At 53.4% G+C, this 20377-nt stretch overlaps 8 protein-coding genes across 8 annotated transcripts; 7 read left to right on the top strand and 1 right to left on the bottom strand.

Moving 5' to 3' along the window:
* Positions 1-156: 156 nt before the first annotated feature.
* On the top strand, positions 157-3396 carry NECHADRAFT_104278 (uncharacterized protein; the record flags this gene model as incomplete). The annotated part of the gene is made up of 8 exons (XM_003045464.1): positions 157-792; positions 879-1136; positions 1198-1438; positions 1506-1793; positions 1846-2097; positions 2146-3039; positions 3118-3227; positions 3299-3396. Exons 1-8 carry the CDS (start codon positions 693-695, stop codon positions 3394-3396), a joined length of 2241 nt encoding a protein of 746 aa, XP_003045510.1. The 5' UTR covers positions 157-692.
* Positions 3397-4077: 681 nt separating this feature from the next.
* Positions 4078-5801, bottom strand: NECHADRAFT_79646 (uncharacterized protein; the record flags this gene model as incomplete). Its single annotated transcript, XM_003045594.1, has 2 exons — positions 4078-4185; positions 4248-5801. 2 exons carry the CDS (start codon positions 5799-5801, stop codon positions 4078-4080), a joined length of 1662 nt encoding a protein of 553 aa, XP_003045640.1.
* A 1231-nt stretch (positions 5802-7032) lies between these two features.
* NECHADRAFT_39337 (uncharacterized protein) lies at positions 7033-8457 on the top strand (the record flags this gene model as incomplete). The annotated part of the gene is made up of 3 exons (XM_003045465.1): positions 7033-7353; positions 7416-7531; positions 7578-8457. The coding sequence occupies 3 exons, from the start codon at positions 7033-7035 to the stop codon at positions 8455-8457; spliced, it is 1317 nt and encodes a 438-aa protein (XP_003045511.1).
* A 654-nt stretch (positions 8458-9111) lies between these two features.
* NECHADRAFT_68858 (uncharacterized protein) lies at positions 9112-10211 on the top strand. Its single transcript, XM_003045466.1, has one exon. It carries the CDS (start codon positions 9200-9202, stop codon positions 10115-10117), a length of 918 nt encoding a protein of 305 aa, XP_003045512.1. The 5' UTR covers positions 9112-9199; the 3' UTR covers positions 10118-10211.
* A 1389-nt stretch (positions 10212-11600) lies between these two features.
* On the top strand, positions 11601-12671 carry NECHADRAFT_93097 (uncharacterized protein; the record flags this gene model as incomplete). The annotated part of the gene is made up of 1 exon (XM_003045467.1): positions 11601-12671. One exon carries the CDS (start codon positions 11601-11603, stop codon positions 12669-12671), a length of 1071 nt encoding a protein of 356 aa, XP_003045513.1.
* A 1112-nt stretch (positions 12672-13783) lies between these two features.
* On the top strand, positions 13784-14784 carry NECHADRAFT_39395 (uncharacterized protein; the record flags this gene model as incomplete). Its single annotated transcript, XM_003045468.1, has 2 exons — positions 13784-14184; positions 14232-14784. 2 exons carry the CDS (start codon positions 13784-13786, stop codon positions 14782-14784), a joined length of 954 nt encoding a protein of 317 aa, XP_003045514.1.
* A 1551-nt stretch (positions 14785-16335) lies between these two features.
* On the top strand, positions 16336-17579 carry NECHADRAFT_79651 (uncharacterized protein; the record flags this gene model as incomplete). The annotated part of the gene is made up of 3 exons (XM_003045469.1): positions 16336-16536; positions 16586-17297; positions 17371-17579. The coding sequence occupies 3 exons, from the start codon at positions 16336-16338 to the stop codon at positions 17577-17579; spliced, it is 1122 nt and encodes a 373-aa protein (XP_003045515.1).
* A 713-nt stretch (positions 17580-18292) lies between these two features.
* NECHADRAFT_60613 (uncharacterized protein) lies at positions 18293-20166 on the top strand. Its single transcript, XM_003045470.1, has 5 exons — positions 18293-18623; positions 18679-19318; positions 19369-19740; positions 19789-19895; positions 19961-20166. Exons 1-5 carry the CDS (start codon positions 18451-18453, stop codon positions 20055-20057), a joined length of 1389 nt encoding a protein of 462 aa, XP_003045516.1. The 5' UTR covers positions 18293-18450; the 3' UTR covers positions 20058-20166.
* The last annotated feature ends 211 nt before the right edge of the window (positions 20167-20377 follow it).

Genomic DNA, 20377 nt, shown 5'->3' on the forward strand with positions numbered 1-20377 from the left:
GTCTCTTGTCTCAGCACTCAACTCAATTCGCCTCTGGCTCAGCCCACAGACAGGCCAAAGCACATGAGTCAACCTGAGGCATCAGGTTATCTCGCCCAAAGGGTAATAGCTAAAATATCATAAGCATAATAAAAAGAACAGTCTAGAGTATTGCCGTTTCTGATGATGTTTCTTCTCTTATTCCAGTACCTCTTTACAAATTATTCTCCTAAAACAGCAGCATTTGAGGAGTCAGAGCTAAGCTTTCTACCTTTTGTATCTCACTTCCTGACCTCCACCAGGAACCATTGGGCACCTGGGCTGCGGCCCGGAAACGGCCTTTATTTATCCGAAACAGCCTCCAGCCCACCCGCCCCGGAGATCGGCCCTCACAGGCTCACACCGTCCTCTACTTTATACTGTCCGTACTGTATCCCTCCCGCTCACCCGCCCCAACCCAACCAACCAAACAGATTGCCAAGGCTCCTCCTTCTGCAACCGAAAAACGCCGCCGCTTCTTGATTTGAATTGAAAGCCGAACCGGCCCCGCCATCACCGCCGCATCTTCCCCTCTTCGCCCGCATCGCGCATGGAGACGCTCGGAATTCGGCATTCGTGAAGCCTCATCTGGTATCAAAACATTGCTTCGTTAGGATCATCGCGACGTCTGTTTGGCTCCGTGGCTCGATTCTGAGCCGCCCACCCGCTTAATCATGGATGAGAACCCTAGCCCAGACGAGCGGGTGCCCATTGATGAGTTGACCCCAGAGGAGGCCAGTCGCATCATCCATTCTCACCGCAAGGTTCGCTATGGTGAGTTGAGTCTTGAGATCCATCACGGCGCCATGTGAATAGCTTCGCGCCGCGCGGCCCGTCTCATCCGCTGACCGATTCTCCAGGTACCGCATGTTGGCCATGTCGCCAGCGCAAGGTGAAGTGCGACAACAAGCAGCCCTGTGAAAACTGCGTCAAGAGAGAACATCCTCGGTTATGCTCCTATAAGCCCAACCGCTCCTCGGGGGCCAAGCACTCAGCGTCGGCCGCGCCTTCAGAGGCCAGCGTCACCAACCGCAAGAGAACGCACTCCTTTTCTGACTCTCGACCCGACGAGAGCGTGCGCAAAGTTGAACGCCAGGACAGCTGGCCACGGACCATCGGTGGGCGTCCGCAAATCTGAACAACCTCGGGTCAGGCCACAAGCTAACAGAAACACCACAGCAAGCCTTGATGAGCCGGAGCCTGCGGGCGACCGCTATCTGGGCCAAAACAGCATTCCCGCCCTGCTGCGCGAGCAGTCTTCACCCATCAACAAGGGAGAGAGCGTCGACATCCGCCAGGACATGAGGTCCATCCTTGGCCTGGACACGTCGGCGCCGTTCCCGCTGATGTCGGCCCATCACCTTCAGCGGATGACGCAGGACATTTCAAATGAGTTGCCGTCCGATCGCGAGGTCATGAAGTGAGTTTGCGACCGCAATGGCGACGGCCGCGGGCAGCCCGGACCGCAGTGCTAACAAGCTCTCCAGACTGTTCCGTGCGTACAAGGAAATACCGCAACCGTTCTGGGGATTTGTTATGGACATTGACGACCTCGAGTCCAAGCTCATGGTTTACCTTGAAGATCGCTCCCGGAGCGCGACTAACGGCGTCAAGTCGACCAAGCCAGTCCAAGCATCATGGCTGGCCATACTATTTGCAGTCTTGGCCGTCGGTTCACAGTACCATGAATCTCCTTACCATATTCGAACCAGAGATTCTCAGCGATACATCCAGATTTCTTTCCATTTTCTCCGGCTGGGCAACTTTCTTCTTCGGTAACGACAGATTCTCATCCTGACTCGAGTTAGCGATGCTGACTGGTTTTAGACCTTCGTTCGATTCGATTCAAGCACTCCTTCTTACCAGCTTTGTACTACTCAATGACATGAAAGCCGAGGCATCGTGGGCGCTGATGGGTTTGACGTGTCGCCTTGCTCAGTCTCTAGGTCTGCATCGAACAACACCTAGCGATAGCCGTGACAGTACGCCCCCAAACACGCAATCGAAAGAAATGATCCGACGGAGGTTATGGTGGAGCTGCGTTTGGCACGATACTCTGACGTCGCTTTCTTTTGACAGGTGAGCTCGACCAGACGTAATGTGATTGATCTCCTAATCCCTTGTTAGATGTCCCATGACCAACTTTCCCTGCTGTCCCATCCCTGTCATGTCACCAACCCCGAATGGCAACTACTCATACCTCGAGACCATGTATCACCTCATGGAAATCATCTCGCGCCGCCTAAACCCCGATGTAATGATGAGCTCGTCGTACACGCAAATCGTCGATAATTGCGAGGCCGTCGAAAGCCTTCGGAGTCGCACCTCGCCACAACTCCAATTCAAGGAGAGCTGCAAGACGGCCCTTGATCGATTACAACACTACGCCATTCGCCTCCATACTTCCTTTGTCATCTCGGTAGCCTGTCGTCCGGCGCTACGGAGGGACTGCGAGTTTGATGCAGACCAGAAGAAGAGCCTCGCCGATCGCTGCAAGGACAACCTAACCGAAACCGTTCGTATGTTCCTGGCGATGCACCAATTATCAGCTATCCCGACGAGGAGCTGGGCCTTTACGTACCACGGCCTATCATCAGCTCTCCTGCTCGGAATACTCTGCGAGACAAAGACCGACCCCGAGGTCCGGCAGTTGCAGGGCGACCTAATCGCAGCCCTGTCTGCTACGGCCGCCAAGGACGTTAGCTCACCCGAGCCTCACGTCATGACGACGGACAAGGACATTGAGCTGTCCGGGCCGCTCTACCGAGCTCTGACGGCGCTCAAGAACATTTACGACCATGGCTCCGTGGTGCCCACCCACCTCAAGAAAGAGGGTGACGCCTCTGCCGCCGGCAGCGGCAGCCGGACGCCTCAGTTCCCCTTCGGACCCGGGGGTCAGCTCGCCGGATCCAGCAATCCGCACTTCCGCAACGTCCCACAGAGCGCCGACCCGCGGGAGGATGCCGCCCTGGCCATGGCAGAGATGCAGAACGGAGGCGCTACCATCCAAGACTTTACTGGGTTAGTACCGAGTCGTTTCCTCTCTCCAAGTGTAAACTCTTCTAAAATCACACTCTACAAATCTAGCCTCCCGTATAGTCAGCAGGTGCAGGCTAATAACAACATTAATCTCGACAGCATGGGCGCGATGAATGTCGATCCCACTCAGTACATGGCTCCCATGGATCTTTACGAGTCCATCTGGGGTGGTAAGTCTCCCTCTCTCTCGTGCTTTACCCGCAGAAGCTTGGTCCAGAACTGACTCAACATTACCTTTCAGAATCGCCGGACCCGTGGAATACGGGAATGGACTCGTTAAACTTTGACTTTCTAGCTCAGCCGCCACCGGGCCAGCCACAGCAGCAGTTCTACTTTTAGCATGGCTCAGGGCGAAGCTGTGTAATACGACCGCATTTGGGAATTTGGGACCTGGTATCTTGCAGAGGGCTTATAGACGGAGGATCTTTTTTAGTTGGGCGATGGAGAGATTGTATACACACACAACAGATATGGCGCGACGGCATGAACGGGCTTCGGGAGGGCAACTTGCTTTTGAGCCAAGCGTCATCTAGGGATTTCAAAAATCATGGTAATATTCAAATCATTGCTTTTCTGGTCGGTGCTTTCTTTCCGATGTGATGAGCTGGGCTTGAGTAGCCTAGATCTCTCTCTACCTTGGGGGAAGAAGCGCCGGCGCCGTCACTTGAACGGCTCCCACGGCAGCTCTGGTTCAAAACCTTGCAATCGTCAGCGCTCTCTTTGATCTTCCCGACGCCCTGAAGGCGTTCAGATCGCGCTGGGCAGTCTACGGCCGGAGGTTACACACCCGTAAACACAAGTGTCTCGGGGTGCTAAACCGTCTCGGCCGTGAGACAAGCCACGGGCGACAAATCAGTGCTCATCATCCGATTGCGGTTTGTGTCGCAAAGTGCTGTGAGGGATTCGAATTGTCTCTGCCGCTGAAGATCTCGGAGATTTTACTCATTCAGACCTCATGGTTTCAACGGCGACTGGAGGAATGTCCCAAGACTGAAGTAAGTTGTTCTTTTGTTTTCTTGTCTACTTCTTCCGTCGAGAGGTGGTGGCGACTATCTTCTTCTTGAGGTGCTTGGGCATCTTCTCCTTGCGCTTCTCGCGCTTGGCCTCCTTGACGGCCTGCTTATGTGCCTGTTTGAGAGAAAACGGGGGTTAGTGGCGCCAAGGGGCGATGGATTAGGGGGGGCACAAACCTTCTTCTCGTCCTTGTCCTCGAAGCGTCGCCCGCGGGGAGTGCCCTTTTCGAACCGGCTCTCATCGTTCGACTCATCATCGTCGTCGAGGGATGCACCCTCGTCGTCAGTGTCGGATGTGGAGCCTTCCTCGTCGGCTTCTTCTGTCTTTTTGGGAGCGATGACCTGGTCTGCCAGGAGGTTGCTGTAGACTAGGTCATTGCCTTGGCCCTGGTTAACCTTTTGCGCATCCTTTTCGATGTCATAGACTTGTTCTAGTGTCTGAGGAATGTATTGGTTTCGGAACACCTCGTTGTCCACCTCGAGTTGAGCAGCCTGGTCCTCACTTGTGGCATCTGCCCGAGTCTCATACAGCTTCTCAATGGCCTCGGACATGGCAGGTTCCTCAACGGCTCCCTCAGGTGCCGTGATAAAGTCGAAGATAGCGCGGTCGGCGAGCGTGTCAACGCCCTTGCGACGGAAGAAATCGCCCACATTCTTGATGTCCATACGCAGGAACTCGAGCGACCGAGGATGATCAGGCTCAACACTCTGCGACACATCGATGATGTAAAGCTTTTCCTTGTGGTAAAGAATGTTGTACTCGCTCAGATCGGCATGGACAAGGCGACAGACTTGGTATATGCGGCGCATGATGCCCAGCAGCTGGACGTAAAGCTTATACCACTGCTGATCCACATCGTCACCCGTCAGAACAGCGTCACGGAGACGAGGGTAGGCCCAGCCCTTGCGGTCGCCAAGAAAGCCCATGACCAAGACGTGAAGCTTGAGGCTGATGGGCTCTGGGCAGGGAATACCAGCGTTGTAGATCCTGCGCAGGTTTCGGAATTCCTTCTCGGCCCAGAGCTTGACCATTTTGCGGTTGTTTCCCTTGTCGAAGCCACCCTTGAAACGGTGTTCGCCGGTGATGTAGCGCTCTCGGTCCTTGAAGCTTAGGATGGCCGTCTTGTAGACCTTGATGGCCCTCTGAATGGTCTCGCCGGAGCGATCGTCGTGCAGGACGGCGCCGTAGACGTTGGCCTCCTTTCCTGTGCTGATGGCGCCGTGGACTTCGCTGACAGAGCCGCGGTTGATCATCTGGAGGAGGATCATTCGGGTGCGCTGATCCAGGACCTGCTCACTTGTGGCGCGGTCTGCCTTGTCCTTGTCCTTGTCGGCATCCTGCTTGACCGAGTCAAGGCGGATCTTGGCGGCGTGCTTGGAGAGGGCGGAGACTTGATCGTCGATACTGGCAAAGGTGTTTGCGGTGGGCTTTTGCTGGTTTGAACGGGGGAGAACGGCGCCGTCTTGGGCGCTGCGTTGACGGTTGTAGGATTTTGTCAGGTCGCCGCCGTCAGCGGACCACTCCTTCTCGTCAAAGTCTTCATCCTCGTCAAAGATGTCGTCGAGATCGTTGTCGTCTTCCTGACCCTCGGGGGCAGGGTTCTCTTTCTGGGTCTGCAGCTCGCGGGGAATCTCCTCTGTCTTCTCGTAGCCCTGGTTGGCCGTGTAGGTGTATGGCGGCTGGTGAGGAGCAGCCGGTGAGGCGGTGGCATCGCCTGCCGAAGAGTCCATGGTGAAGGATTCGCTCGATGATGTCGAGAATGGCAATTTTCGAGTATCTCGTGAAGTTTAAGGGTTCGAGACTAGGGAACAAGAGTTCAAGAGGCGCTTTGGAATTTTGTGGGCAACCTTGAGAGAAGTTGAGTTGTCGCGGGGTTCAAAAACGTTATCTTATCGTCTCGTCCAGTCGTAAATTGTGCGCGGAAGGAGCATTTTTTAGGGACTTTTTAGTGGGGTTGACTTGCTGTATTTGGTGACTCATGAGGGGCGAATTTCAAGATGGATGAGCCATAGATTATCATTTTGCATCATCGTCAGCCATTGCTACTATAATGTGACGATATCTCATATGACAGCTCATGGTGTTGATAACAGTCTTGGTGTTTACACAGCCTTGCTACTACGTAGTAACTATAGGGTGAGCCAGCCTTATTGCGGAGATGGCTTCAGCCTCGCCCTCCCGGGCCTCCTCCCGGACCAGCTTCCCCAGAGCCAAGACGTGATTCAACTTTGAGCTCCACCACTGCTCGCATCAAAATGTCGAGTCAGCCAGTTCATTCCCTGGGAGCCTGGGCCATGTCAAGGGACGCCACTATCGCGATGACATTTGGGGACCTGCATCCGTGGTAGCGTGGCTGCGCAGGTACCCGAGCGGAAAGCAACGATGCTCCAGATCAAGTGATCTGCAAAGGGTCTTGTTCAACAGCTCTGGGGACCATTCGACACTCGCTGATCACTGCCCCAACATGAGTGATAGGGTATCGATGTGGCCTCCATGAGGGCGAGTTCCTGGCGATCGGGCCCTCTGGACCGTCAACTCAAAACCATCTCAGCTCCTCCGGGAGCAAATCAGTTACCGGTGCCAGTTACCAAGACCGGAGGTGCCTCCGATCGCTAGCCACGCCTGGCGGGAGGTGCCTTGTCTCGGCCGCCGTCAAAGGTATTTCTCGGGTCTAGTCCTAGTCCAAGTCGTTGGGAATGTGGAAGGGCAGCCATACTTTACTGGATTCAGGAGCATTCCTCAGATATCCCCTTGGACACGGGCCACATTCCTCGTTAAGCTCCCCGCGATGGCTTCACCTACTCTCGGCTTGGCCAGAATGCCGTGAATTCGTGGGCTACCGCGCTGCTGGGCTGGCCTTATGGTCGAATGTCTTGAAATATCAGGGTCCTGGCGCCCCATCGTCTCACTCCAGTTCTCGCCGAGGACTACAGACATCAATCATCACCTTCGCAAATCACCATGAAGTTCAGCTCGGTTGCCCTCCTGCTCCTTGCAGGTATCGTCAATGCCAACGCCGCCCCTCTCGAGGATGCCGACAGCGAAGAGGCCCCCCAGATCGACGAAGACCTTGTTCCCCAGGATAATGGCACACACCTCGTGCCCCGAGCCCATGGGAAGAAGTTTTCCCTTGACCAGGTCACCAATGGTCACTACACGCAACCTGATGGCACTACGGCGATGTTGCGGGTGTTCAACAAGTACAAGAAGCCAGTACCCAAGAAGCTCAAGCAGGCCATAGCGGCCAAGAAGAAGGCTACCAATGACAAGTTCAAGATGAAAGTTGGTGAGTAAAGATGAATGGATTGTATCAACAACGTCTAACTCTCTTAGGAAACATGAAGGGCACAGCCTCAGCAACACCTCCCCAGTACTACGATTCCCAATACGTCGTCCCCGTCAAGATTGGCACACCACCTCAGACCACCTATCTCAACTTTGATACTGGTTCATCTGACTTGTGAGTCCTAAGAAGTCATTCAAGCAACTCAACTAACCCGTTGCAGCTGGGTCTTCTCCTCCGACACATACCTGCCTGACCAGGCCGGCCACATTCTTTACAAGCCAGAAAAGTCCAAGACCAGCAGACGACTCTCCGGACAGACGTGGAGCATCGTGTACGGAGATGGCACCGGTGCCAACGGCATCGTCTACACAGACAGAGTCCAAGTCGGCAACACATTCGTCACCAAGCAAGCAGTGCAGTCAGCGACCGAGGTCTCGGAAGGCATCGCACGGGACAAGTTCTCTCATGGCATCGTAGGCCTTGCCTTTACCAGCCTCAACACTGTCCGACCCTCGGTGCAAAAGACGTACTTTGACAACGTCCAGAACAGCCTGTCTCTCCCCGTCTTCACAGCCAACCTGCAAAAGGGCAAGGCAGGCAACTACAACTTTGGCTACATCAACCAGGGCGAGTACTCGGGGACCATCAAGTTCAACACTGTCGATAAGAGCAGCCCCTGGTGGCAGTTTACAGTTGAGGGCTTCCAGATTGGAACTGGCGCCCCCTACCACAAGTACAAGTACTCGGCCATCGTCGACACTGGCACAACACTTCTCCTGGTGCCCAACCTCATTGTCACGGGCTACTACAGGAAGGTCAAGGGAGCCAAGCTTGACCCTAAGCACGGAGTGTGGACATTCCCCTGCACATCAAAGCTCCCTGACTACTACTTTGGCATGGGCACCTACCGTGGCAGGGTTCCTGGGAGCTACATCAACTATGGACGTCTCACCCAGGATACATGCTACGGTGGCATTCAAAGTTCCGAAGGCATTGGCTTCGCAATCCTAGGGGACATTCTCCTCAAGGCGCAATTCGTGGTGTTTGATCTCCAGACACGGTCAGTGGGATTCGCCAACAAGAAGACGGTGACAAAGTGAAGGGTCGGAAAGGTCAAGGCACGCAAAAAATTGAATTCCATTTGTGGTTTGCATTGGGAGCGATGGCGTCTTGTGGCAGCAGGCCGGTCCCTGCGTTAGCTTGAAAGTTTAGTGACTAGCCCATTATTATGGATGGAATGAATAAATTCAAGTTTAAATCAATCAAGAATTCAATATCCGCATTCGAACTGTAGTGTAGCATTCTAGGCTTCCAAATGGTTAGAGTTGCAATCCTCTATGTCCGGGGTATGGGCCGGATTTAACACGACTGTGGGGATAAGTAAAGACGCTTTGTAATTAACTCAACGTTGAATACCAGGTCCAACATGAGACTAAACGAATGACGTTACAAATCAGTACTCGCTTAGAGAGGACGGGCAACTTGAGAATAGCCTCGTGCCCGGAGATTATGGATAAGCAAGAGACAGAACCGATCGTAACAGGCCAAAAGTTGTCTCGTACGGCCCTCGGGCCTGTTGAGCGCCACTCAGCGTGACATCAGCGGATCCCCAACGCATCAGATCGGCAGGTCAAACCCCACAGACACAGGAGAGGAGGCGACTCTGGATCACAAGCGGTAAATCGACGTAATGGGCGGGAGAATATGCTATAGCCTATATACGAGCCATCGCCCCCTTCAGCCATGAGAATGACGGACCAACAGGAAGACGAACAACCCCTCAGACTCTCGGTCGCAAACCTGCAAGCCCTGGACCGCCTCAACGACCCTTTACTGTGCATCATGAACGTCAACATACTCGTCCTCGGCGCCGGAGAGCTGGGGCTCAGCGTCCTCGAGGCCCTGGCCGTACACCCGCTCCGGCAGGAGAGGCGAGCCCGGATCTCGGTATTACTTAGACAGGCGACGCTCGACTCGGCTGCTCCGGACAAGAAGAAGCTCATCCAGCACATCCGGGCCCTCGGCGCCGACTTTGAGGCCGCCGACGTGGTCAACGCCAGCGTGTCCGAGCTAGCGGCCGTCTTTTCCGGCTTTGACGTTGTCGTCTCTTGCAACGGCATGGGCTTACCGGCGGGAACCCAGGTCAAGCTTCTCGAGGCTGTCGTCGAGGCCAAGGTGAAGCGCTACTTTCCGTGGCAGTTTGGGATGGACTACGACGTGATTGGCGAGGGGAGCTCGCAGGACCTGTTTGATGAGCAGCTCGAGGTGCGCCGCGGCTTGAGGGCGCAGAGTGAAGTGGACTGGGTCATTGTGTCGACGGGGCTGTTTATGAGCTTCCTCTTCCTCGAGGCCTTTGGGGTCGTCGACTTTGAGAAGAGGACGGTGCGAGCGTTAGGCAGCTGGGACAACACCATCACGGTGACCACGCCGCGGGACATTGGGCGCGTCACGGCAGAGGTGGTGCTTGATCCAAGAGAGATCAAGAGCCAGGTCGTCTACACAGCCGGCGACACCATCTCGTACGGGGCGCTGGCGGATCTGGTCGAGGCCCGCTTGGAGACCAAGTTCCACCGGGAGCTGTGGGACAAGGACGAGCTGAAGCGGCAGATGGACGAGGACCCGAGCACCATGGTCAAGTACAGGGACACATTTGCGCAAGGGCGCGGCGTCGCGTGGGACAAGAGCAAGACTGTGAATGCGGAGAGAGGGATCGAGATGACGGACGTGAAGGAGTACCTCAAGACGCTGGACGTGAAGTGAGGTGAGGCTCAGAAATTTGAGATGTGATGGGTCAACTTTGAAAATGGAAATAGCATGGCCTAGGCGAATTAGGGAATGAAACCTTGTTGAAGCATCCATCCGGGCAGCGTAGCAGTTGGTGGAGTTGTTATTGTTCCCGTTGTGTCACACCCAACCTACCCTATTGTCTTCAAGATGCATCATGCGGCTGCCTCGGGCGAGGTGACATGATGTACAGTTCTTGCAGTATGGATGCCTTGTAGCTGCATGTTTCCATTACAAAAGATGGGGAAAGAATACGACGCACATTGGCGTTTATGAGGCCCTATCCGGTGTCCCGATTTGTTAGTATCCGTATCCGCATCACCGAGAGGCCGAAAACGTCCGGGGGTTTTGGTTATCGGGATTTCCCAGATAGGGAACCATCGTTTGACTTATCGACGCCGTTATCTCAAGAACGTGCTAGAGTTAAGAACGAAAACGAGCATTTGACGGTACAGGTTTGACCTGATTCATGAATTGCATTTGTTATCTATGCTCATGTGGTTGGTTGAACCATTTGCCGAGCATGTTTGACGGCATGAATGCGACAAGGCGTCATAGGACTATCAACAGAGACAATTCATGCGCAATTGTTTCATAAAAATTTGCTCTTACTGATCAGGTTTTGACCCAGAAAAAAAACTCTTTCCAAGGACTTGACGTCTTCCGAGACTTTGGAACTTGGTCATCCGGCGATGACTCTTCCAAGGCGCAACCGAGACGAGAATCGGAGATGAGAAGGCTGGCTGCCTTGCGATGATGTACTCTACACAGGAATTTGTTAAGGGAGTACTCGTGTCAAAATGACGACACCCTCTCTTTTGCTTATCGTCATGACGCCGCGTGAGCCCCAAAGTCAAACCCCCATGCTCACTGGCCAATCACCTCCGAAGACGCAAACAGTCACAAGGACGTTGCCTGGCACACCCAACACATCATGCGCCTTGCTCTGTGCCTCGCTGATAACGCTATCGGGGGACCTGTTTTCGTTCCTGGGGTTTATCGCCTATCACATTGGACTCTGCCCGTCTCACCAAGGTAAGCTGGGGGGGTAAGTTGGCTGCGCCACCCATGTTACAGAGGACGCCCGGATCAAGGCACCGTGACTCAGAAAGAACAAAGGGATGCCTTGGCCCCAGGCTGAAGAGAGGAGGCTTGATTTTCCGGGGTACAGTCGCCTGTACGCCATCGACGGCCCAGATGACTCTTGCTCGGCGTCCAATAGCGTTGGCCTCGCACCAACACGCCCCCGGATGATATAATACCAGTCCCCCTTCTCGCCCAGAGTGTTCCAGACGCTTCAACTGTATTCCTGCTCTGAATGTGCAAGAGCACGCAAGATATTGCATCTTTAATCCCTGTTGCGCCATCGTTGACGCCCTTTTACAACGCATACACATCATCTATACCCACTGAGTCCCACATACCAGTTTCACGTCTTATACCGATAGCTTCGCCCATCATGGAGAGTCTTCTCAACGGCTCTGGGGATCTTCCCTCTGCTATCTCGCAGTATAAACACTTTCCCATCACTCCTGATGCTGCCTCAAAGACTCGTGGTTATTCTTCCCGCAACCACTTTATCCGCGCAAACGCAAAGCGCCAGGCTCTGAGCACCAGCACCTCTGTTTGCCGCGATACCGGCTTCCACTGCACGACAGCTACCTGCGGTACCGAACACTGCCAACGCTGCGGTGAAGATCAGATAAATCGCGGTGCCCGTCGTCCTCAGCTTGAAAGAGTTTTGCGCAACGAGCTCGTCTTCACTGGACCCGAGCAGCTCCGTTTAGACTATCGAGTCCGTCATCCCCGGAGTCGCGGCATCCCCCGGGGCCGCACCCAAACCGCATGCTGCTCCGATGAGGCCGAGGGCCGGGATCTTGCTCGCAGCAAGGTCCCGCTGCCCAGCGACCGATATCGCCTCGTGCGAAAGCCCACCCTCGAGCGCGAGGAGGCCTTCCGCGATGCCTCTACAGCAAAGGGCAACATCCGTCTGCGACGAACCCAGCCTGTGAATGACGATGCCGAGATTGCCGAGCTCTACCGTATCGGTCTTCTCTACGACGAAGAGAAGCAGCAGCCCGAAGAGGCCTTTGACCTCAACAGTATACAGCACGAGGAGCCAGTGTATACCATCCGTCCTGCAAAGCGGTCACGAAAGAATAAGAAGTCACACAGCTTCAGCTTCAACGACCCACTGCACCTGGACCTCTCCTTCACAGACCTCGGTGGCGATGACAGCATCGCCCAGTTCCTCTCTCCCACGCCGTCCGACGACGGCTCCATCCCTGAAGGAAACGGGCCCTCGACCCGCTCCTTTGCTCCCCTGCGGGTGATCTACGAGCTCGACGGTTCACAGCCGTCGTTTGACGTCGACACCTCACAGCCCCCGGACCTCGTGTCCGACCCCTTCTCAGACTATGATTGTTTTTCAGACAGCGACCTCGACGACCTCCCCTCAGAGCGGGAGGTCCTCGACAGTGCAGCCACTCCGTCCTCAGACGTCTGGGTCGTGCTAGGTGACGACTCGTAGCAGGTCCGCCTCAGAAACCCCCCGTGTTCCATGGGTATTCTGCAGCAGCGTAACGGTGGGAGAGCCTCACCGCGGACTGGTCCTCACAAAACCTAGCCTTCTCAGATGTTTCGAGTTACGATGGGGGTTGATGGTGGATGGAAATGGATAAACACAGCTTCCGCTGCTTGCCTGGTGCTCGTGGCGAAAGAAGCTGCTTGAGCATCGCGGGTTGTCGGGAGCTTGTGGTCTACTTTGTACATGGGTAGTGTCCATTGACGAACCTGCTTTGCTTGCATGGTCTTGTATAGAGCGTTGTTGCTTTTTGATGTATAGATATTTCCCTGATACGGGACTTTTTTCTACTTTGACCTGAGAGAATTAAATTATTTGGTCGAATGTTGACTTGCCCTCGATGCTTTGTGTGATGTGACAGATGTAATCGCCAAGAACAGGAGCTAACATTTCCTCGGGCACATTGCCAGTCCTTTCTAAGATGATTGAGAATGATATGCACTTTGTAGCTATTTATGACCACTCTGCGCTTACTCGGCCCTGCTCTGCCGCTGAGATGCTGGTCGGAACATAGACGTTGGACAACTCATCAACCCTGTACAGGGTGGGATTGCAGGTAGGACAAGATCCAAGATTATATCGATCCCGGGAACTTTTTCACTGACGTCTATTCGTCGACCTGTTGGTTCTTTTACGCTCAAAACATCTGAGTGCTTAGCAGTAAGGGTAGGACCTCACTGTGACAAGACATGACTCTATTTCCATACTCCATGAAGGAAGGGGTTGATCTTTAAGCTAATAACCGTAATATTCGCAGCTGGCGTGCTTGTAAGACCCTGTGAAACCTGAATTAGTCATGGGAATTCGTGAATCATGACACAGCTCATGTCCTTCGGACTTGGTCTACTCCGTGTCCGCTGGCGGAACAAAATCGCCGGCACCTTTTTGAATCCGGGGTGGAGTGGGGCCGATGACCGAAGTCTCCGACCGGAGGGTTTCAATTCTCTCCGGGATTTGTATAAAGAATCACCGGCCGCTCGAAGATGGAAGGCACAATAAAACAACCATCAGAAACATATTCAACGAACAATTACTACAGTTTTTTAGCAACAGAACTAATGGCGACCAAGCTCTACGACGTTCTCATCATTGGCGGTGGTCCCGCCGGCCTCTCTATGGCGACAGCTCTTGCCCGACAACTATACACGGCCCTGGTGCTTGACTCGGGAGTCTACCGGAACGCACCAACAAAGCACATGCACAACGTCATAGGCTTCGATCATACTGATCCTGCTGCCTTTAGGACCAAAGCTCGGGAAGATTTGGAGAAGCGGTACAGCTCTATCGAGTTCAAGTCAGCGACCGTTGAGACGGTCAAGAAACTGGACTCTGGCATCTTTGAAGCTGTCGATAGCAAAGGTACTATCTACCAAGGCAAGAGATTAGGTCTGGGTACGGGTGTCAGGGATGTTCTTGAGGATATGCCTGAAGGCTATGCTGATTGCTGGGGACGTGGCATGTAAGTGGCTTTGTCTCTGTCATGGGTCTAAGCTGACAATTTTCAAGCTTCCACTGCCTCTATTGCCATGGATTTGAAGAGCGAGGCGCTGAATCCGTTGGCGTATTCGCTGGCGGCTTGTTCACTGTTCCAGAGATGGTCTCTCACGTCGCCCCCATGGCCAAACGCCTCGCCAAGTCCGTGACCGTCTACTCTAACGGCAACGAATCTCTCTCAGAGGGCGTACGCGCCAAACTACACAGCAGCAAAATCAACTACGACAACCGAATCATCAAGAGCTTCTGGCTCGTCGACAACGGCCCCGCCGTCAAAATCACATTCGAAGACGGCTCCTCCAAGGTCGAGGGCTTCGTCGCCAGCCACCCCAAAGTAGTCCAGACCTCCCCCTTTGCGGAGCAGCTCGGTCTCGAGATGCAGACCTCGGGCGAGATCAAGGTGGAACCGCCCTTCTACGAGACCAGCGTCAAGGGGTGCTTCGCGTCTGGCGATGCTGCGACCGTGCTGAAGAGTGTGCTGCAGGCCATGGCTATGGGGGCGTTTTCTGGTACTGGGGCTGCGACGCAGTTGCAGTATGAGTTGGATGCAAAGGATGAGCTTTGAGACGAGTTGGTGGTAATAGAGTTGTTTGTTGGTAGAATGTCTTGTTAGTAATGAAGCCCTGAGCGTCGATCACTTCCTTCAACGATGAGCTGAACTATTGTCAAGCGAGATTAGGCCGCAACAGATCTGATCTCGTTTAGTGTCCTGTCTGATATCACGTAGCACACGATACCATCACTAGATCTGATGTGGAGGTGCCTGGTTCGTCCGCGCGCCTCTGCCGCCTGATCCAGACAATTTTGTGACTTGGACCCTGTATGTCTCAGACCAACTTCGGCTGGCTGCAGAACGGCAAGGCAATAAGCAAAAAAACTCTCGCAACGGTGTGTGACTTTTTTATCTGAGACTTTTCGGAATCACACCGTACCCGATGCAAGGGAGGTGTTTGGGAGGTTCGAGACATTTGATGCTCGGGCACAACGGGCGGGATATAAGGTCGAGGCCGTTCTCCTCCAAAGTTTTTGCTGTGGCAGTTTCAAGATTGAGAGGTCTCCAGACAATGACATCACGATATTTGGTTCAGGTGAGAGACTACGGTGAGGCAAGCTGAGGCCGAGCTCATGTGAGTGTTTGCTGGACAAGCGTCTAGAGGCTCTTGTTTCCTCCTCGACGTCGTGTTATCTCCATGCAGCTCGTCCGAGCTAACATTGGTTCTTTGCCTGCAGGATGGATCCTCAACCTCAAATCAGATGCATTCGCGAGCGGCAAAGACCCCCTGCTCGGCTTGCAGCACAACACGGATCCAGCCGTGCCGGCATATCTCATTCCGAGTTGGGACTCTGCAGCAAACGAGCAGCAAGGGGGTAAACTAGATCATCCTTTTTGCTGTCATGGCGGCGCGCCCGAGGCCTTCTGACCGAGTGGAGATGATGCAACCTCCAAAGTCCTAGCAGGAAACCTTTTCTCTCTCTCATTAGGAAATGCCCCTGGTCTGGAACTTCCAGGAAGAGACATTGATGTGTTGGCCGTGCGGATGTCTCCTCTGCCGGGGGGTGAAGATCGCAATCATCAACCCGCCTGCTAGGGTCGTTTTTTTCTTTTCTCCGGTTGGCTGCATAGCCCATCGGTAGATTTGTTTCGATCTTTTCACCTTGTTGGATTCTATGGGGGTACAAAAGTTCGCCCGCTTTTTTGTTTGCCTTGAATGCTCGCGAGCTTTGCTACTTCTGGAGATGATGCCGTGTGATGTTGGTGCAGAGCTGTACTATCATCTCCCCGACATCACTCGGACACGTTAGTTGCAAGTGCCGAACGCTTTGATGATGCCCGAGAGTCTTTCTTGTTGTCTCTATAACCGAAGAGGGGGGAGGAAACGCAAAGCAACGCCTCCGTCTCTTGTCTCCGACCTGAAGCATTAGCTCGAGTCTTTGCGGAGCCGAGACCTCCGGGAGCCAAGGATGCCAATTAAATGTTTACAAGTTAGATCGAGACGGGATCTTCGAGGATTGGGGTATAAGTCTCACCATCTTCCCAGTGGCTTGACCGTTGAACATCACCTCTCCACGCCCAGTCATTACCGATCTACATCCTACGCAGCCTTAGTAGCTCACAATGTTCAAGCCTCTTGCCTTCTTTGCCCTCCTTGCTGCCGCTTCGGCGCGCCAGTGCACCGATATCACGGTTCCTGTGTCGTTGAAGGCTGAGAATGCCGTCTTTGACTTGGACAAGCCGTTGACCAAGGTGGATGTCACCAACTTTATCCTCAACTTGTCTCGGCAGGGGGATAACTTTGTTGAAGGGATTACCAAGGGAGTGAGTATTTACTGTCTGAGATCTTGACAATAGTTGCTAACTAGTGCAGACTACTGTCATTACCGGCAACTACAAACTTGCTGCTACCTACTGCGAGCCTGACTCCGGCCCTGGCGATGAGATCCAGATCATGACCCACGGTATCGGATTCGATCGAAGCTACTGGGACATGTCCTACAACGGGTACGACTACAGTTACGTTGCCAAGGCTGTCGACCAGCACAAGTACTCGACTCTGACCTGGGACCGACTGGGCATTGGCGCTTCTTCCAAGGGTCACCCCATCGATGAGATCCAGGTCTTTCTCGAGATTGCTGCTCTCAAGGAGCTTACTCGAAAGGCTAGAGAGGGGCTGCTTCCCGGTATCAACGCCAAGTACTCCAAGGCTGTTCACCTTGGTCACTCCTTTGGCTCTGTTATTTCCCTCGCTCTCGCCAACACTGCTCCTGAGCTCACCGACGCTATTGTCCTGACTGGCTTCGCCCAGACAGCCACCTACCTATCTCTTTTCGCCGTCAGCAACAACTTCATCCCCGTCAAGGAGTCGCCGAATGCCTACATCTATCCCGCCGGCTATGTCGCCACAGCCTCGACCGTGAGCGTTCACATGAACTTTTTCGCTGAGGGCAACTTTGACCCTCAGATGCTCAAGCTGGCGTACAAGACTGCGCAACCCACAACGCCTGGCGAGCTGCTGACCCTCGCCGGACCCATGCTGGAGGAGAACTCGTACACTGGTCCCGTGTTTGTGGTTACTGGCGGTAAGACACCACCCTGTTCCTGATGCGCACTGACATGAAATGACATGACACTAACGATGTGGTGGTTAATTAGATCGCGATGTTCCTTTCTGTGGCGGAAACTGCATGGCTACTGGTGGCGTTGACTCGGAGCTCCCTTCGCTTCTTGACACGTCCAGGAAGTACTTTCCTCATGCTTTGCGGTTGAACACGACTGTTATCCCAGGTACTGGCCATGGTATGAACCTCGAGTACACATGTGGACAGACCTACGACGCTATTTTCGACTTTCTCTCTGAATGAGCTCAGGATCTGAGCTGGATGTTTTAAGACTTTGAATTCTTCTCGGACAAATTTAGTAATATACCCGGAACTTTTACTTGTACCTGAATCATGATCCTGTTCCTGAAATTTGCAACCACCTCGAGATCGGTTGAGGTCAAAGCGAGAGTTTAGCAACCTCCTCGGTTCTCTGACTTTTGCTGTCTGAGCGTTTAAAGAGGTCTGAACTCGGAATAAGGCTGAATCATGCTTTTATGGAAACAAATCTATCGAGTCCGAGCTGAAGCTGAAGACATCCGTGCCCTGAAGTTCTGAATCGCTTCAAGCGGAGAATTGGGATTGTTGATTGAGCAGTGGGTATGGCTTCATTTCCGGGTTATCATTGACCCGACTTGAACCAATGACGTAGACGTCTCCAAAACTCACACCATCCAATCCTTCCAACTCGACTCAAGACAAAAGACGCCTACGGAAGCCGTAGACAGCCGTAGTGGAGCCCTGTAAAAAGGACCCTGGAACTTTGGAAGCACACCTGTAACGGGCAGCTGTTTAGTGGATGCGACCACTAGCCGGTGGTCGATAGTGCTGGGAGCTTCCTGTTTGGTTCATGGCTGCTGTCATCAGCAACAAATCCATGGCGGGGTTGCTCTCCGCATCGTATCTTTTTCGTCGTGCTTCTTTTCTTTATCAAGTCAGGTCAATCTCTACGTTGAGTTTGAGAGTAACACGAGAAAGGTCTGTTGTGTACTCGACACCTGCTAAGTTGTCTTTTCCCGGATATCTCGGTGTTTCACGAGCTTCATCGTTATCGCGACCACGCGAACAACCCCGCTTCACCAGCTCTAGAGCAATCTCGACTGCTTCATCCCTACGTCCTGCGCAAGCTTCCAACATGGTCGCCGAAGATTTCGAGGCCGTTCTCAAGGCCAAATACCCGAGCAAGTCGCACGCCAAGCGTGTCGTCGACCTCATCCGTGAAAAGATCCCCAATGCGAATGGTATCCTGTACCTCGAGTCTCGCATGACCAAGCTCCTCGAGGACAACGACGAGCCTGAACCTTTCCGGTGGGTCGATTCACTATGATGGACAACTTAAAGACTCCCTCTGACAAGTCAATAGTCAGCGCCGATTCTTCTACTACCTTACCGGGTGCAACCTCCCCGACTGCTACTACATCTACGACATCCAATCCTCCAAGTCGATCCTCTTTATTCCTCCCATCGATCCCGATAGCGTCATCTGGTCTGGCCTCCCTCTTAGCATCGACGAGGCCCTCCAAAAGTACGATGTCGACGACGTCAAGCTCACTTCTGAGCTGAACGCTACTCTGGCGCACCTCGGCCAGGCCAACCCTCAATCCACAGCCTATGCGATCGCGAACCAGGTTTCGGACCACGTCACATTCCTCGAATTCGAGAAGAAGAACTTTGATGCTCTGAAGGAGGCCATTGAGGTCTCCCGCGTGGTTAAGGACGAGTTCGAGGTTGCCATGATCCGCAAGGCCAACCACGTATCGGACATTGCCCACCGAGCTGTTCTGGAAAAGGCCAAGACGGCTGTCAACGAGAGAGAGTTTGAGGCAGCTTTCTTGGAGAGATGTGTGGCTCATGGAGCCAAGGAGATGGCATACCATCCTATTGCAGCTAGTGGAAGGGCTGCCGCGACTCTGCACTATGTGACCAACGAATCACCTCTTGAGGGAAAGCTGAACTTGTTGATGGACGCTGGTGCTGAGTGGAACAACTATGCTGCTGATATCGTGAGTGAACCTGTGTATGCTTGTGTGGATACAGATCTGACATTGCCAAGACCCGAACCTTTCCCCTGTCGGGCAAGTTTTCCAAGGAGTCTCGTGAGATCTACGAGATTGTTTTGAAGATGCAGAATGATTGCATAGCAGTGCTCAAGGAGGGTGTTTTGTGGGATGACGTGCATCTGCTGGCTCACAAGATTGCCATTGATGGCCTTCTCTCTATCGGTATTCTGAAGGGCGACAAGGATGAGATCCTCAAGGGCCGTACAAGCGCTGCCTTCTTACCTCATGGTCTGGGCCACTATCTCGGCATGGACACTCATGACACTGGTGGTAATGCCAACTACGAGGATAAGGACAAGCTCTTCCGATACCTTCGCGTGCGAGGCAACCTTCCCAGCGGCAGTGTGATTACCGTTGAGCCCGGAGTAAGTTGAAGCAGACACGCATTGAGAGACGCTTGCTAACGCTCTCAGATTTACTTCTGTAACTTCATCATCGCCCCGTATCTGGAGGATCCCGTGCACAGCAAGTTTATCGATTCGGCCGTGCTTGATAAGTACTGGGATGTCGGTGGAGTCCGGTGAGTCTTGGCCATACCGTCACGCTATTGACTGCACGGTTACAGTTGCTAACTACGGTGGGCAGCATTGAGGACAACATTCTTATTACCAAGGATGGATACGAGAACTTGACCATTACGCCAAAGGAGGTTGATGAGATAGAGACTCTGGTTTCGAACTGAAGGGATGATCTGAGGTAGGCTTGGTAGGCGGTCTTGATGAGGGACATGCAATACTTGTAGATTATGGAACAAAAGAAATTCCATGAAGTCTATCAAAGCGTAGAAGAAATACGAGAACTGCAATAACCCTCAAGGATGCAGCGTTAACAAAAGTCATCCATTCCAATAGGCAGCAATACGAGGATCCGTATACGTACTGTGTCATCTCTCCCCAACCCCTGAACTAGCACTGTGCAATTTCTCGCCACGACGCGTCTGATTCTGTTGGGAGATCCTACCGCTCGTCCAGACGGCCTCCCTGCGTTTGATGTCATTCTCCA

Source organism: Fusarium vanettenii (genome assembly GCF_000151355.1).
Source record: "Fusarium vanettenii 77-13-4 chromosome 4 genomic scaffold NECHAsca_19_chr4_3_0, whole genome shotgun sequence".
In the NCBI taxonomy this organism is placed as follows: Eukaryota; Fungi; Ascomycota; class Sordariomycetes; order Hypocreales; family Nectriaceae; genus Fusarium; species Fusarium vanettenii.

What these genes read in the sequence shown, in the direction of transcription:
- NECHADRAFT_68858 (XM_003045466.1), top strand. Translation starts at nt 9,200, where the DNA reads ATGAACGTCAACATACTCGTCCTCGGCGCCGGAGAGCTGGGGCTCAGC.
- NECHADRAFT_60613 (XM_003045470.1), top strand. Translation starts at nt 18,451, where the DNA reads ATGGTCGCCGAAGATTTCGAGGCCGTTCTCAAGGCCAAATACCCGAGC. An exon ending in GACGAGCCTGAACCTTTCCG is followed by an intron (nt 18,624 to 18,678) that starts GTGGGTCGATTC and finishes ACAAGTCAATAG; the next exon opens with TCAGCGCCGATTCTTCTACT. An exon ending in TGGGATGTCGGTGGAGTCCG is followed by an intron (nt 19,896 to 19,960) that starts GTGAGTCTTGGC and finishes TACGGTGGGCAG; the next exon opens with CATTGAGGACAACATTCTTA.